A 16,326-nucleotide genomic window follows, 5' to 3' on the forward strand; every position below is an offset into this window, starting at 1 on the left:
TCAACTAGCACATATGCTCCACTTCCGATGTGTCACTGGACAAAGTAGGGGCTGGTCCAACAAGGGGAGAACTTCGAAAGTGGCATAAACTCCTTGAGTAGAACGAGATCACCATCTTCAAATGGTTCGGCAGACTGCTAGTGATCAATGACTGACTTGATCTTCTACTTGCCTCGAAGGAGATGTTCAGTTGTGGATTGTTGCTGTTCTTCCAAGGCAAGAACCTCCAAATTACGTACATGAAGCTTGTCCTCATTGCTAAGCTGCATTGCTGCTATGTATCGAAGTGAAAGTGAGAGCGATAGCACCTGGATCTCCACTGGAAACATGGCCTTTGTCCCATAGACAAGGGAGAATGGGGTCACGGAGATGGATGTCTTGAAGGACGTCTGAAAGGCCCACAATGTTGTGACTAAGTGCTCGTACCAATGCTTTGGGTGATCTTCCACAAGCTTTGAGATGATTATCTTCAATATCTTGTTGCTAGACTCAGCCTAGCCATTGCACTCAGGATAATAGCTGCTACTCTTCACATGCTTGACCTGCAGCCGTTGGAGAAGATGCTACATGTGAAAAGTTGGCTGGAACTCTTGAATGGTCACAATCCAAGATAAAGTATGAGGACTATGAACCGGTTGCTGTAAAAGAAAGGTCAGCACATTAAAACAGACATGGAAATGGATACAGGCTCCAGCAAGAAAGTGACAAAATCACTCCAAGGTGTAAACAATAGCCACTGCTTCTTTTTCTGCATCCACGTACTTCTTCTCAGTCTTCTTGAACGAATGTGAGGCATAATATGTTGCATGTGGTGGCTTGCCAGGCTGTGAATATTGGCAAAGGCATACTCCAAAAGCCTCTGTATCCGTCTTGATGGGAATTTTGAAAAGAAGTTGTCGTTCTGGTGGTTAGAGTACCGGGGGCTCCATGGTAGGAAATTTTGAACTCAAAGAGCTACAACTCACATGCAGCACGTTCGATTGGCTTGATTCTTTCTACCAGTTGTGTGTCTAGATGTCTTCTTCCATCTCCAACAAACAGCATGACAAAATATGCTTAAAGTCATCAGCTACCATGATTTTTGTAGGAAGATGCTGGCTGTGTGACACCTCAGATAGTTGCTGAGGAGGATTGAGTTTGGCTGTGTCTTGCAAAAGATGGACCTGGTCTAGAGTGATCGTGTCATCAAGCTCCATAAGAGAGAGTTGGTCCCATGCAAGAAACGAATCAAGGAGCCCTTCCTCTATTGAGAAACACTCCAAAAAGTTGGATATGGGGGCCCATACTCTATAAGCCTTGCCATCAAATAAAGAGGGCGTGTCTAGAGGCTCGGCCTTACTCTCAAATAAAGAGAGTGAGGCTAAGAGATGTCTCAAGCTATCTGACTCACCTCCAACAATGTCGATTACATTGCATGAGAAAGCATCCGTCATATAGATGGTCGATTCCACCACCAACTCGGGAAAAGCCTCTATGAGCTCAAGAGGAAAGTATGGTGTGGAGGCCATCTTAGTCTGACCCTGCTGGGCTTACTGAGAAAGAGCTTTACCATGGTTGTTGAGAAAGGTGGCGCTATGGGTTTCATCGCTAATTTCCATCTTGCCTTGTGCGCTATCAATGGTGCAATGGGCTGTGACTTGCCATGAGTGGCCAAGGATGACAGAGTCCTTCAATGAGGATGTTCCAAAACATTGGTAGTCAACCATGAGGAAGTCTACCTCAAAAATAACACCCTGCACTAAGACCTTGACACCACAGCAAATGCCTGCTGGAGGAATAATGTGGTTGGCAAAGGTCTTGAGCACGATGGAGGAGCTCTCAATGATCTGTAGCTGTGCTAAAAGGGCATCTTTGAGAGAGATAATGTTGCTTTTAGAACCAGAGTCAACCAAAGCATCCATTCTACAAGAGGAAGTAGCAATCTGCACCGAGACGAAGAATGGACTAGGATCTCCACCATATCTTGTCATGTCAGCGATGTGCACCTCTTGAGGAGTCCTCTTGAGAGTGCTCTCTAGTGTTCCTGACCATGCAAACTCCTCTAAACGCTGGCCGAATCCCGGGACAAGACACAACATATCTCAGAGCGAAAAGGTGACGGGAGTGTCAACCAATTGTTGAAGAATCGGCTCCAGAACAGGAATAGCTGTTGGTGAGATCTTATGAGGAGAAGAGAGTAGTGACTTGAAGGGGAGATTACAAGCCACCCTCTGTGTCACTGGGCCTGATGGCAACGGAGATTCGCTCTCAACTGGCGCCGAGGGAGCTGTGGCAGGCTGAGCGGTTTCCTTCTTCTTCGCTTGGGCTCGAGTGGCTGTGGTTTGCTGCTGTTGGCTATAGAGTTCCTCGGCTACCAAAATTGTGTTGACTGATGAGGCTGGTGCCTTGCCTTTGCTCGATGAAAGGGCTGCCTCAATTGCTTGTTGCTCTAACTGCTCCTGATATGTCTCTGGACCCCGAGACGATGTGGAATTATCAGCGAAGGGACGTTGTTGGACACGTTGAGAAGGTGGAGGCCAAAGCTTTGGGTGAAGCTTGAAGCAGCGCTGCATGTTGTGTGTGTTCGTCTCGCAATGATTGCACCAACGGGATTTAAATCTACATTCACAAGCTGTAGCAGCCTCTTTCCTAGACTCCACCAGCTCCTGGAGCAGTTTGTCATGGTGTGATTGTTGCTAAAGAATGATCTCCTTCAGCTGCCGCATCTCATTGGCAAAGTTTTCAATAGCCGGAGGTGTATGCTCAATAGCGATGGGCTTTGTTGTGGATGGCCGAACAACTGCACAAGGTGACTCTGATGGGATGATGGCTTGGTCGAAATCAACTATAGCAATCCCCAGGTCAACAAGAAGCTCTCTTTCCAGCTTCGAGGCAAACGAAAATGCCTCGCGACAAGAGCTGAATGTCTTCTTAAGAACTTTCCATTGCAAGTTCCCACGCAGACCCGCTGTGAATGCTGTGATCCTCTATTGTTCATCTTGGACCACTCTGCAATCCCAACACTGCTTCCAGTATGCTCGAAATTGGGTGATATAGTCAGGAATAGACTCGTGAGCACCCTGCCAGAACGAAAAGAGGTCAACAAGTAGTCGATTTGTGGGTTTTTCTTCAACAAAACATTCTCTGAAAGAAGCGAGTAGTGTCTGGAAGTCTGTCCGGTCCTTTGGAAGGAGAGAATCTGCCCAAGTTGCTGCTTTGCCTTCAAGAGACTACAAGAAGTCGTGGCACATACGATCATCATTGACGATCATGTTTGTGGTGCAAAGCGACTGATATGCGATGTTGGAGAGAATGTTCCAACACCTGAGAAGGTTGGCAGATCACTCCCCCTCTACAGAACATGGAGCTGAGGTCGAGCTAAAAGTGCCTGCACCATAGCTTGTAGATCTAAGTCATTGGAATCTACCAAGGATGAAGAGGACTCAGCCTGAGAAGGTGTAGTGTCGTACTTAAGCTACCTTTGGATGTTAGAAAATTTACTCCGTACCTTAGGGCCTTGAGGTATAGTGAGAGGGTGCCAATTTGTCATACGTTTGGTTTGTACCCGCATCAAATACCCTGAACACTGCAAATGCTTGGTCAAGGCAACTGGGTTGACAGGAGCAAGAAGACTATAGGCTAGTGCTCAAGTTGCTCAAAGTTGCCCAAAATTATTGTGACGAAGAGGAATAAGGGTCCAAATGGAAGGAGATGTAGACCTCAAGCACATGTAACCGTTGATCTGTAGGGTAAATGCCGAAGTAACCACTAGAGTAGCTGCTGGAGTAACTGGGGACCAGTAAACCAGTAACCGGGGACCTGTAACCTATAACCGGTAACCCCCACTCTCACTCCTACTCCTACGCCTGCTCCTATCCTTGCACCTGCTCCTACTCCAACTCCTGTTCATGTTCTTGTTCTTACGCCTACCTGTTCCTTGAAGATTGCTTTGTTCCCAAGGAACCTCCAACAAAGTTTAGCCCAAAAGAGAAAAATGAGTCCTTTAGTCTCGATCCTTCCCCATTTTGACTGTTGGTGGGCTCATTGGAAAGGGCTCAACCCCGTCTACCCTCTATCGCAAGAATTTTGGGAAAAAGCCTCCTCAATATTCTCTGAAATCCAAGAAGAAGTAGCCCAGAATGCCAATATTGTGGAAAAACATGTGCATGTCACTGATGTAGATTGATACTAAGGTGCCGTTGGTATTTTTGGAAAGCCTAAGACCAGGACCACTTCTAGAAACAAACGGCATCCAAAACAAAGCCCGGAGGAGCATGAATTCTTGCTACAAAGATGACCCAATTTAGCCGGAGAAGAAAATCCTTTTGCATACTGCCAATTTGGCCAAATCTAGCACCAACTCAGCTATACAACTCAGAACTCTATCTCTATCTCAAGACTTTTACCTCGAGTTTTTTAGAGCCCAACAACTCTATAGCTATACACTCATATAGTGTGTTTTTGAGGAAGTTGCACTTAAAAAGAACATGGTTAGTGGTATATCAACTACTCTTTTCTTTTCTTTGGTTATGTTGGTAAACTAAATATTTTCTATGCAGCTGAGCTATGATGACAAGACAATACCCATTCTTTTCAATAAGATGTATTCTTGAGTGGGCAAATGAGTCCTGCCATCTATGGTTCTTTGCGAAACTTCCTAATGATTTTAAATTCTACAACATCTATGGCAGTTCTTGCAAAACTCCATTCCATGTCTGGTATGTGTTCGTCATTCTTGATAACCAAATTTTATTGGCAACTTTTTTCCATTGTTTCCAGCTACAGGAGCGAAAAAATGCCTCATAGTTGAGCTCAGGGTAATGTGGAGTTCTTTCTTCATGCTTACTCAAAGAAAATTTGGACTTTGCAGGCCAATTTCAAGTATGTGGATGGAGATGGCACGGTACCATCCAAGTCTTCCAAGGTAGCCCTCTATTTCTATCACCCAGTTCTGAACTCTGCTTTCTTCATAGGATGTTGGGTTCACTACGACTGTGAGGCATAGGGTTCCAGGCAACCATCGCAGTCTACTAAGATCAAATGAGGTGTTCCTCCTCCTCAAAGACATCCTGGAAATTAAAGATGAAGAGAAGAAGCTTGTGGTTCACACTGCTTTGCACAAGTCTAAGGAAGTGATCGAGAAACAAGCACGCTCTTGTCTCAGCGACACAGCCATCTCCCACAAGAACAGCACATGGGACACAAACTCTGAGGACACCCAAGACTACAACAGTGGTAGCAAGAGCGAGGACAACACCGAAAACTCAGTAGTGTTCACCATCAACACTGAGGATGCTAGAGCTCAAGCTCATGGTAGAGCCACACACAAAGGATTCGAGCTCCATCACCTTAGCATTTCTGCCACCGACCGGTGTTGCAGAAGGAAGTGATTGAGAAAAGGCCGCCATTGCAGTGGAGAAAGCTTTAGCACCAAGCTCATAACACTGTACAATATGTAAAAATATGGAAAAATACCATTTAAATTCTGTCAAAGTGATGTTCATGTCTTCTTTCCCAAAGTTTAGGCAGCTTCTAGGTTGAGATAATTTGCTCCAATTGAGAATAAATATCATGCTTCCATTTGTGGAAGAAAAGAAAATCTCACCAAAAGTTTTTCCTTTGTTATCCAACAGGAAAAGAAAAACAAATGCAAACTAAAAATCAGATAACACAATGATTAATATTCTTATGCTTTGAATTTAACAGTTTTATTTTAATACTGGCAACGAAACCATGACACTCAAATCTCGAAGCTATAATACTTGTGACATAAAACTCTTGGCCAATGTATTTGTCTTTTTTGGCTCAGATTTAAAGTTTTTTGAAAACTTCACCTTGCCAACCCACCTGCTTTTTGCTGGGCAATTTCTAGTATTTTATTAAAAACTTTGATTTACTGAGAAATTTATATTGTAAGTATATATATATATAAAAAGAAGCTTCATCGTGCATCCTCATAGTCCACTTGAACTACAAACTGCCGCATCTTCCCAAATACTGCATTTCCTCTCCCATAGTCTCCATCATTATTATTCTTGTATTGCTGCCATCCAGTTCGCGGAAACGTCTCTTTTGGAACACACGACCACAACCTGTAGCTTGGTCTCTTCAATGCAGCATCCACCATTTCTAAGCCACTCGCTTCAAAGCCGTGTTTTCCATCCACTCTCTTGAAGACCTGAATGAGAATGTCTTCATCCATACCAGAATCAATGCTCGGAAAGACTTCAGAAGTTGGTTGCACGTACTTGCCCATCCCTATCTTTCCTCCAAACTCACCCGCAGAACTTGCCTCCAGCATGATATGAGGTCCAATATGAACGGAAGTCTCAGGACCGGAGCTTCCATTAGCGTAAACTGCCTTGATAACAAAGTCACCACCCTTCAACAGTAGCCTATGCACAAGAGGCTCATAAAGCTTCCCCCACAAAGCCCCCACCCAAGGGCAGGTGAATGTTTCTTTCAGAAATCCCACCACAGGCACAGCTCCAGCACGCAGATACTGATTCCCAAGCTCTGTCATCAAAGCCTCGCTTGCAAACTGATATGTCTTTTCGCTGTGGTCCTCAGTTGCCACGATGTGCAGAATGCAGTCGCTGACATTTTTCACGTACCCTCCTGACAAAATTTTAGCCGCTTTGGATACACTTGATCCGAACGACTCAACCGCACTCTTGGCCAAGGACTTCCCCTCTTTCAGCTTTGTTGCACGCAGTACATACCTAGGAACTCCACCCAAATAATCGAAGTTGTCAAGCCCTTCCTTTCTGTCCACCACATTCATGTTCCCATAACTAGTTCGGTAAGGCTCAAAGTCGTCAAGGAATTTCCCAATCTCCTCCCTGGACCACACCGACATATAAAGCATGCAACAAAGTCCCCCCTTGCCAAACTCATCGTAGTTTGCATTCTTAGATGAGCAAACCAAAAGAACTCGACACTTGCCAGGTAAAGGCGTCTCCTGCTTCTCATCTATCACTAGCCACATTGACGGATCGTCCAGCATTTGGCGTATAATTTCGCCATTCACGTCATAACCACCTTCAACATATCGGCTTCGCAAATTCAGGATGTAAACAACCTCGCCAACCTTGTATAACGCCTTTTCTTGCCCCATTTGGCCCAGCCTAATAATCCAGTGATAGCCAAAGAACGATTTCCCTATCCCTGCAGTGCCTAGGACGATGAAGGAAGTGAAGTTGCCGAGCAGCTCCCGGATTTTGGATTCTAGACTCGCATACGCCTTTCGTTTCCATAGCAGGAAAGGTTGGTCATAATTTCGCAGTGCATCGCTATCTAAAATCCAGAATTTAGAATCTGGAGTATCAGTAGCCCTTACAAGGGCCGCCACACCATCTGGTACAACTGAAGAAAGATACGAATGCACGGATCAGACAAGAACTGCTACAAGCAGGCAAATACCGCTCTGAGCAAACTCTAGTGTGAGGCAGGAAAACTTCAAACGATGGCAAAACAGTCATCCCAGGGGGAAGAGCTCCAAGCCGAAGAAGACAGACAGCATTAATAGAACGCAAGGGGCCACATACCAAGCAGATGGCCATAAATTCAATTACAACCACAAGCCAGGCACAAGCACCCAAGACCAAATCCAACAGCGACGCCATCAGAAGCAAGACCTCACCAGGAATACCAAGAACTGGACAAAAACTGGGACTTCCGACATCACAGATCAAAGGGACATGCAAGGAAACAAAGGGCTTACACAATTGCGTACCAGATCCGCCGATTCCATGGGGCACTGAAACATTCAGAACATAACAATGTTAGTATTAATTCCGGAAGAAAAGAAAACATGGCCAGAATCAAGGGTCTCAACAGCCACAGCCATAAACAAGGATCCACAAGGGAGTATGCGCCCGCCAGCAGCAACTAGCCACACTTCCAGCAACCCAAAATAAAAGCGAATTGAAGCTACCTCAGGCAAAATCCTTAACCATGGCCGAAAGCAGCCGTAGCCACATGGAAGCACACATATCCACAACACACAGCAAAACGCCCCAAATGACTTACCATTACTTCTGAGAAGGAGGAGTTTTTTCTCCCGCAGCTGCTCTTCCTCCTTCCGCCAATATTCCGCCAGAGATTGATTGCCACTCTGAAGGGCAGAGAGAAAAGATTCCCCAGCCGCTTGGATCTGCGGCTCAAGAAGCCCGATTTGAGCTTCCACCTTAGCCAATTCCTCGTCCATATTGCTAGCTGAAACCCTATCTTGAAACCCTCTTATATCGAGGCAGTGGCGCCCTAGAATCGTCAGGGACCGCACGATCTTCATCCGACGGCCTGGTGGTTTAGCACAAGAGACAAAAAGCGAAAACTCAACCACACTTTTGTTTGTTTAGCGGCTTCTATTTTACAGTTTTGTACGAACTTATCTATTGCTTGCTCCTTGGTGGAGCATGCTAGGGCAGAATGGAGGTGGTGGACGCGCGGCATTTGATCGGGCAAGCGTGCAGCTATGGCTGTGCCTTGGAGAGCTTGGTGGGCAGGATCTTGGCCATGGTACACAATGTGGGCATTCACCTTCTTGGATTCACTTGCGTCTGGGGCGTCGACGAGTATGCTGGGGAGAGCTGGGACGGCGCTGTTCGCGTCGGCGAGAAATGAGCGTAGCATCAAGGCATTCCGGGATTGCTATTACTGGGAGATGCTCAGGAAGAATTTTGAGGACAGAGAGACGTATTACAAATGGCTTTTCAAGGAACCTGACGAACGATTTGAGGCTTTTCTTGGGTACGTGGAGAAAGAGGAAGAAAAGGTGCGTGGTTTTTTCCTTCCCTTTGCAGAGCGGTAATCATGACATATATATAGTATTTCAAATTGGTGTTTCTCACAATCTTACAGCTTCAGAAATTGTTTCTCGTAAAGAACTGACAAACAAAACAAGAAATTTAAGGCACGATCACAGGAACACTGTTATATATAAGACAAATAGAGCCCACCACAAGGAAGAAGGCAGGTGCTGTGCTATGCTCATGATTGCACTGGACAGGATGATTAGTGTGGTATTTAGATTATCCTCATCAGCAATTATACTTCAGTCAATTTAAGTTGTTACACTTGGATTCCTTTGAATATTTGATCAACTGCTAAATCACATAAATCTTTGCTCAAATATCTCAACTGTTATCAATTTATCTATTATTAATATCAAACATCAGTTTTAAAAATAACTTAAATGAGTAGTATATAGTATTAAAATAACAAACACCTATCATAATAGTGCTACCAAAGTAGGTCAATGGTTAAGGAGAAAAATAGCATACTTAACTGCCTCTGCCCAAAACTTTGGTGGAGCATGAGATTGAGCGAGAATGCGTTGTGCTGTGTCCACAATGGTATGATTCTTGCACTCTGCCACCCCATTATGTTGAGCTGTGTATGGTTCAGTGAGCTGGTGCTAGATTCCAGCTTGGGAACAAATGCTATTAAAAACATTATTCACAAATTTACCGCCATTGTCCATGTGTAACTTCTTGATTTGACAATTAATTTGGTTTTCTACCAAGGCTTTCCAATCTACAAAACAATCCAAGACCTTAGATTTCTTCTTGTGACTATGATCATCTGTGAAAGTCAAGAAATACTTAGCCTTCTTGAAAGATGGAATTTGTACTGGACCACAAACATCAACATGGACAAGCTCAAGCAAATTGCTTGCTTGACTTCCAATTGTTTTAAAAGGCTGACAATGGTGCTTTTCAAGTGCACATGCTTCACATGGAGCAGGAGTGAGCTTGTTAGATACATTCAAACCATTTACCATATTCCTTAAGGTGGAAATCCCAAACAATGAGCAATGGCCTAGTTGCTTATGCTATATATCATATGTGCCTTTACCAACAGAGGCAAGAATCAAAGAGTTGATAGACTCCTTGTTCTTGAGTCAGTATAAATTTCCTTCCTTGGGAGCTATAGCAACCACATCATAAGTTTATGCATTTTGAATGACACAAACTTGATGATCAAAACATAGATTATTCCCCATATCAGCAATCTTAGCAACAAATAGCAAATCTTTGCAAAGAGTAAGAATATACACTACCCTAGTCAAAGTTAAGTTCCCATGAGATGTCTGGATGTTGATGTCACTAATGCCATGAACACCATGCTCTCTATTGTCTTCTACCTGCACAGCATGCTGGCTAAAACAATTTCTATACTTGACAAAATGATCTTTATGCCAAGATAGGTGAGTAGTAGCTCCAGAATCAATCACAAAAGAGTTAGTTACCATGGCATTGTTGCAAAGTTTGGTTTTGACCACACAAGCTTCATCCAAAAGTCATCCATAGTGAGTCATAAGTTTTGAAGATTTGAAATATTCCAATTGTTGTTGAAGGTGTTTCAACTTACATTTATACTCTTCATGGTTAAACTTGTTGCAATAACCACAAGATTTATTCTTCTTGGTGTCCTTGTTAGACTTCACATTGCTCTCCTTTACCTTGGAAAAACCCCCATCCTTGGAAACTTTGTTGTTGTTCTTCTTCTTCACAAATTGCTTAAAAGAGCTTCTTGTAAACAAAGCCTGATCAGATTTGGAGTGGAAAATCCCGACATCCTTCTGCATGATGATCTCCTCCTTGACGGCAAGTATAACACGACTAAGTTGAAGTTTGTCAACCTGCATCAAATTACTTCAAAGAGAATGAAAAGAATTAGGAAGAGCACAAAGAAAGAAATAATTCTGAAGAGAAGGAGGAAGTTTGTTCTCCTTATCTAACTCCATGATTTGCCTGTATGTGTTTTTCATGTCAAACTAATCGAAGCTTTTTGACTCTGTCCACCGCATGTTGACCATCTTTGTGTAGAGATGGCCAATCTGGACATGTGTTTGCTGCTTGTGCTTCTCACACGGCTTCTTCCACAGCGTGTAATTCTCACTGAGGGCAAGATCATCCAGCACACTCTCTGTCACCGCGAGCCTGATTGTTGCTGTGCCCTTGTCCTCATGCTGACTCTAGGTATCCACCTTCTGATAGCCCACATCAGCTCCTGTCTTCAGCTCGTCACCATTGACAACGCCCCAAAGTCCCTCACCTTTGAGGATGAGCTCCATCTGGTGCTCCAACTTGAGAAGTTTCCAGATCCATCAAAAATGGAAATGGAATGGCCATTTGAGAAAGTGATGGTGGCAGCATTTCCATCTTTTTGATCTTGCTCCAATACCATGACCCTAAACCCTCCTGAAATTTGCTGCTGAATGTGGCCCCATGATTCAAGGCACTTATCACACCTTGGATTTCAGCTCCAACACAGCTTCCCTTAAAGGCATCAGGCACATCCACCTCTGACCATCTCCTGGAATTGACTCCATATTGCACGATATGGGATTTGGCCACCAACCATATACTGTCCTTCCCATGAGTGCATGTCGAGTTATCCCACAGTGACAGATCATGAAACTCCTTGTAACAGTATGACATGATCTCCCACTTCTCTCCCCTCCTCTCAGAGATGATCAGTCCCTCACTAAAGTTTTCACTTACCAACAAAACCCAGTCCTGATCCAGATGAAGGTAGCACCACCTATAAAATACCAGATCCAACCTCTTGGCATCAACCTGAAAAACTTGCCAGGAACCATCCCACAGGTTGTATTTTGCAATCTTCTGGGGACCCGTGCAAAACACCACCACCTCACCATGATCCTGTATCAGATAAAAGGCCTTCTCATTGATAAATATATATATATATATATATATATATATATATATATATATATATATATATATATATATATATATATATATGCACATCTTTCGAGGTATTCTTGGCACTCGCCCCAAGCTGAGTCGTAAATGTAGAAGGCGCATCAAAGTTAGCAGCGATGCAGAACTCTCGCATTAATCGATCCTCTTGCGGTTGTACACCACCATGCGCATTCCATTGTTGGTCACTGGCGGCAAAGAAACTCTCACCAGGGAGGAGTTGAGATCGCTGTAGCGCCACACAAAGATGGAGGATGGCCGCTTGAAGTACTCAAACGTGGCCAGGCACAGCAAGCCGGCGTCGCTGCTGGCGATCATCATGCCCTCCGGGAGCATCTGGAAGTGGTGCCACTTGTTACGCGGGGAATTCTCGACTGGCTTGACAAAGAGAGAACCAGAGGCGACATGGAGGAGCGAGTGTACCCTTCTCATCCATCCAGCCTCCAAGCTCCGCGGTAGAAAATTCCCGAATTCCTGATCCTTGCCACTCACGGCACATACACCTCACGTGGCACAGATCGATTGCATGAAGGAAGAGGCTGGACCTTTATTGACGAGAAAAGATGGAAGAAAAAGAGCGGGCTTATTTGAAATGCTATTAGATCGAGTCGAGAATGCGGGCGATCCAACCGATCGCGGCGGGCACCGGCAATCCCCTGGTTATCGCGCTGCCACTGGCGTCAGCGAGGTAAGAATTTTCGCTCTAGTACAGGGTTTTCAATCTCGTTTTCTTTCAAATTCCAGGAATTTCGTCGGCGTTGCAGCAGGCAGCGATTCCGGGCGTCGGTGTTTTTCTTGCTGCATTGTTGATAGCGTGCAGAAACTCGCGAGACCTCCAGACAGGTAAGCGAGTCTTGCCCAGCGAACGAATTACTAATGTTCAAACAGCGTGTCTCTGCTGCTGCATATGTACGCAGAGTGTGGAAGCATGGAGGATGCGTTGCATCACAGACTGGGGAAGAGGAATTTGCTCTCGCAATCGGCAGGGTGTGTGGCGGATCGTGTGACTTTACTGGCAACTTTAAAAACTTGCTCTACCTTGACGGCGGCAGAAGCACTGGGAACTGCTGAGAAAGAAAAGCTCGTAAGGTTCAGGCACAAGTGTCTCGAAATAGGAGCACGCATCCATTCTCAAGCTGGAACGCTGGACCTTGCACTGGCAAACTCTCTGATCGATCTCTACGCGGAGAGTCTGCGTGAAAGTGGGCTCGTCGCATCGCTCGTCCAGCATGCGCAAGGCCACCGCTCTGTGGCCGTGAGTGATCCGCGAGCCCCCGGAGCGTGGGGAAGGCTCCGTGTCTTCGGAACTCTACAGACAGATGCGTCACAGGCTGTGCTCCAGAGGCGGGGACTTTTTGAAAGCTTGCTCCAGCTTGGGAGTCCGGGAGGCCAATCCCTTCGGCGCCGCATTTTGCGAAGCAGCAAAACTGCAAACAGGTTAAGTACTAGCTACGGGGTCACTCCTCTTAACTCCTTGGTCCATCGCGCCTTGACCGTTAATGCCCGTATCTGCCTGCCACCCATCCATCTTGAGCTTCTAGAAGAATCCCAAGTATACCTCCGCTTCATGACTTGGAACAGCGCGAGCTTGGTGAGATCTGGAAGGTTGGGCGAGAGATAGGGGCGGAATAGTTACATCGCTATATTCCGTCAAACATGCGTGGTGACAACAATAGTTGGTTTCAGGCGTGCTCTATCTTCTTAGAGATGGAAAAAACTCTGGATGGAAAAGCAGTGAAGATCAACAGAAAAAAAAAAAGAGCAAGCTTATTAACAAGAGAACCAAGCAAGCTCTGGTAGTCCTCGACCTTCCATCAAAGCATCGGGCGCATCCACCTCTGACAAGCTCTTGGAATCGACTCCATAGCACACAATACGCGACTTGGACACCAGCCATATACTGTCCTTCCCATCAGTGCATGTTAAGTTATCCCACACCAACGGATCATGAAACTCCTCGTCAGTGCTTGACAGATCATGAAACTCGTCGCCAGCGCTTGACAGATCATTAAACTCCTCACCAGCGTCATGAAACTCCTCGCCAGCATATGACACAATCTCCCACTTCTGTCCTTGCCTCTCAGCGACGATCAGTCTCTCAAAATTTTCGGTCACCATTAGAAGCCGGTCCTGACCCAGCTGAAGGTACCACCAGGTACAAGAGCTTGCTGCCATCAACCCAAAAAATTTGCCACGAACCATCCCAAAGGTTGTATGTAGCAATCCTTGAGGGCCTCGTGCAAAGCACCACCACCTGACCATGATCCAGCACCGGATAAAGGGCCTTTCTGTCCATCCTACACCATCCTTCTTTATCTGGGCATTCTTTGCACCTAAACCACTCGCCCCAAGCCGAGTCGTAGATGTATATCAAGAGCAAACGCCTGTCGAAGCTAGCGACATAGAATTCTCGCGTTGATCGATCCCTCTCATGGATGTACACCACAGGCGTGTTCCATTGCCGGTCACTGGTGGCAAAGGAACTCTCACTGGGGAGGAGTTGAGGCGCACGTTTGCGGAAGCTGGGATTATCGACTGTTCGTTGCCACTCATGGCTCACGCACCTCGCTTAGCACAAATCTATTGAAAGAAGATGAGTTTCAACTCCGTTTCCACTTGTATTATCTTTTTAACCTAAGGTTGCTATAAATAATTGACCTAAAGTTGGTAAAAACCCATCTTCTTAAAAACTTAAGAGAGTTTCGTCGATTTATGACGCGTTGTGTGTTTGCCGCATTGACAGAGCCCATGAAGCATCGGAGAAAGAGCAAGAAAATGCGGTATCTAGGAAACGAGGGCGCCCTTGTTGGATAATTGGGACGTCGTTTCGTGGACTTCCATAATCTCGGGCTACGCATGGCGTTCTTCTCACGCATGCAAGAAGAAGGTTGTGAGCCGGATCGTGTAACGGTTAAGGCATGTTCTAGCTGTGCAGAGAGGGAAGAAGCTTGATCGATCCAGGAATATCGTGTTAACTTACAAGAAGCAATCACTTATCACTCTTACTTGCGGATCACGGAGAAGAAGAAGAAGAGAGAGCTGAATAGTATTAAAACAGAAACAGAGATTTCCAATCCATCAAACAGGTTTGAAGAGATTTTCTCATGACGCCATTGCGTGGCTAACTGCGATCAAACGAAGAGGTCTTGCAATGACGATGAAGGAATCCGGATCCAAGAGTACATGCAGAGAAACAATTACAATGTCAAGCAAAGAATTTTCGTATTGGATCTAGCTGGGAGCGGCCATCCTCCTCAGCGTGCAAGCCACAAAGTTACTGGGACCAGTAAGAAACGAGAACCTCGTCTTGGCATGAGACGATGTAGCAGGACCTCGAGCAGCCAGCGCTGGAGGACCTCCTCGCCTCCTCTCCAAATCCATGCCCGCCGCCACCGCCACCGGCGAGTCCACCACCACCACCACCGCCTCGCGGGCGCTCTGGAGCATCGAAGCCCCGGGAGCCGACACCCTGCGGCACTTCTTGATCTTCACCTTGACGAGACTCGGGCATCCGGCGGCGATGGCCTCGAGCCCCACGTCGGAGATCGGGCAGCTCTTGATGCACAGCTTCTTGAGCTCACGGCAGCGAAGCACCGCGCACGACAGCTCCGCGTCGCCAAAGCTCTCGCTGTTGCAAATCGCCAGGCGCTCCAGCCCGAGCGCGAGGCTGGCGGATCTCACGTTGAGCCGGATCAACACCAGCTCCTGGAGCTCGGGGCACCGCTGCCCGATCGCCGCCAGCCCCTCGTCGCCAATCCGGCCCACGAAGCAGCCATCGAGATGGAGCTTGCGGAGGCTCCGGCAGCCGTGAGCCAGCGCCGACAGTCCCGCGTTGGTGCACTGGGGACACTTGACCACGTAGAGAACCTCGAGAGCTTTGCATGCCGCGGAGATGGCGGCCAGGCCAGCGTCACCTACGTGGATCTTCTCCATCCGCAGCTCCGTGAGGCGGCGAGGATGGCGCTCGCCACCTTGCATGGTGGTGGCCAGGAGCTCGTCCCAGTCGCCCGAGAGCCTGGCGAGGACGAGGCTGTGGAGCTGCGTGGATCCGGCGATGAGGGGCTGGAAGACGTGGGCGTTGGCGAGATCCTTCAGGCAGAGGCGGCGGAGCTTGCCGGCGCCGGCGCGCACGGATGCGTCGGGCTCCTGGAAGAGATTCTTGAGCCTCTTCACCGAGAGATCCTTGAGAAGCTCGCAGTTGGCGAGGATGGCGTCGAGCCCGCGAGCCCCGAATCCGCAAGAGCCGCACGAGAGCTTGCGCAGCGACGGGCAGAGCTTGGAGAAATCCTCCAGCCCCTGGTCGGTGATTTGCTTGCAGCCCTTGAGCTTGAGCCTCTCCAGCTGGGGCGCGTATCTCCCCACCAGCAGCAATCCGCCATCGTCGATGCTGGCCGAGCTTCGATCGCATCTCAGGGCGAGCTTGGTGATGTGCTTGAAGCGGTGGAGCAGATCTGGGAGATTGGGCGAGAGATTGGCGTTAGCCGAGAGGAGAAGGAGCTGCCGCGACTGCGCCTCTGCCCTAAACCATCTCTGGCAAACCAGCGAGCAGCTCCTGCGATCATTGAGCGGCAGCTTCTCGAGCACCAGCTCCAGCAATCGTCGGTGAGGCGAGTGG

At 46.9% G+C, this 16,326-nt stretch overlaps 1 protein-coding gene across 1 annotated transcript; it reads right to left on the reverse strand.

Annotated features, from left to right (window-relative positions):
* Positions 1-5,920: 5,920 nt before the first annotated feature.
* Positions 5,921-8,272, reverse strand: LOC112342420. The gene is made up of 3 exons (XM_024664208.1): positions 8,011-8,272; positions 7,715-7,738; positions 5,921-7,344 (listed from the first exon to the last, which is right to left on the reverse strand). The coding sequence occupies exons 1-3, from the start codon at positions 8,270-8,272 to the stop codon at positions 5,921-5,923; spliced, it is 1,710 nt and encodes a 569-aa protein (XP_024519976.1).
* Positions 8,273-16,326: the final 8,054 nt, after the last annotated feature.

Source organism: Selaginella moellendorffii, unplaced genomic scaffold (genome assembly GCF_000143415.4).
Source record: "Selaginella moellendorffii unplaced genomic scaffold, v1.0 SELMOscaffold_108, whole genome shotgun sequence".
Taxonomy (NCBI): Eukaryota; Viridiplantae; Streptophyta; class Lycopodiopsida; order Selaginellales; family Selaginellaceae; genus Selaginella; species Selaginella moellendorffii.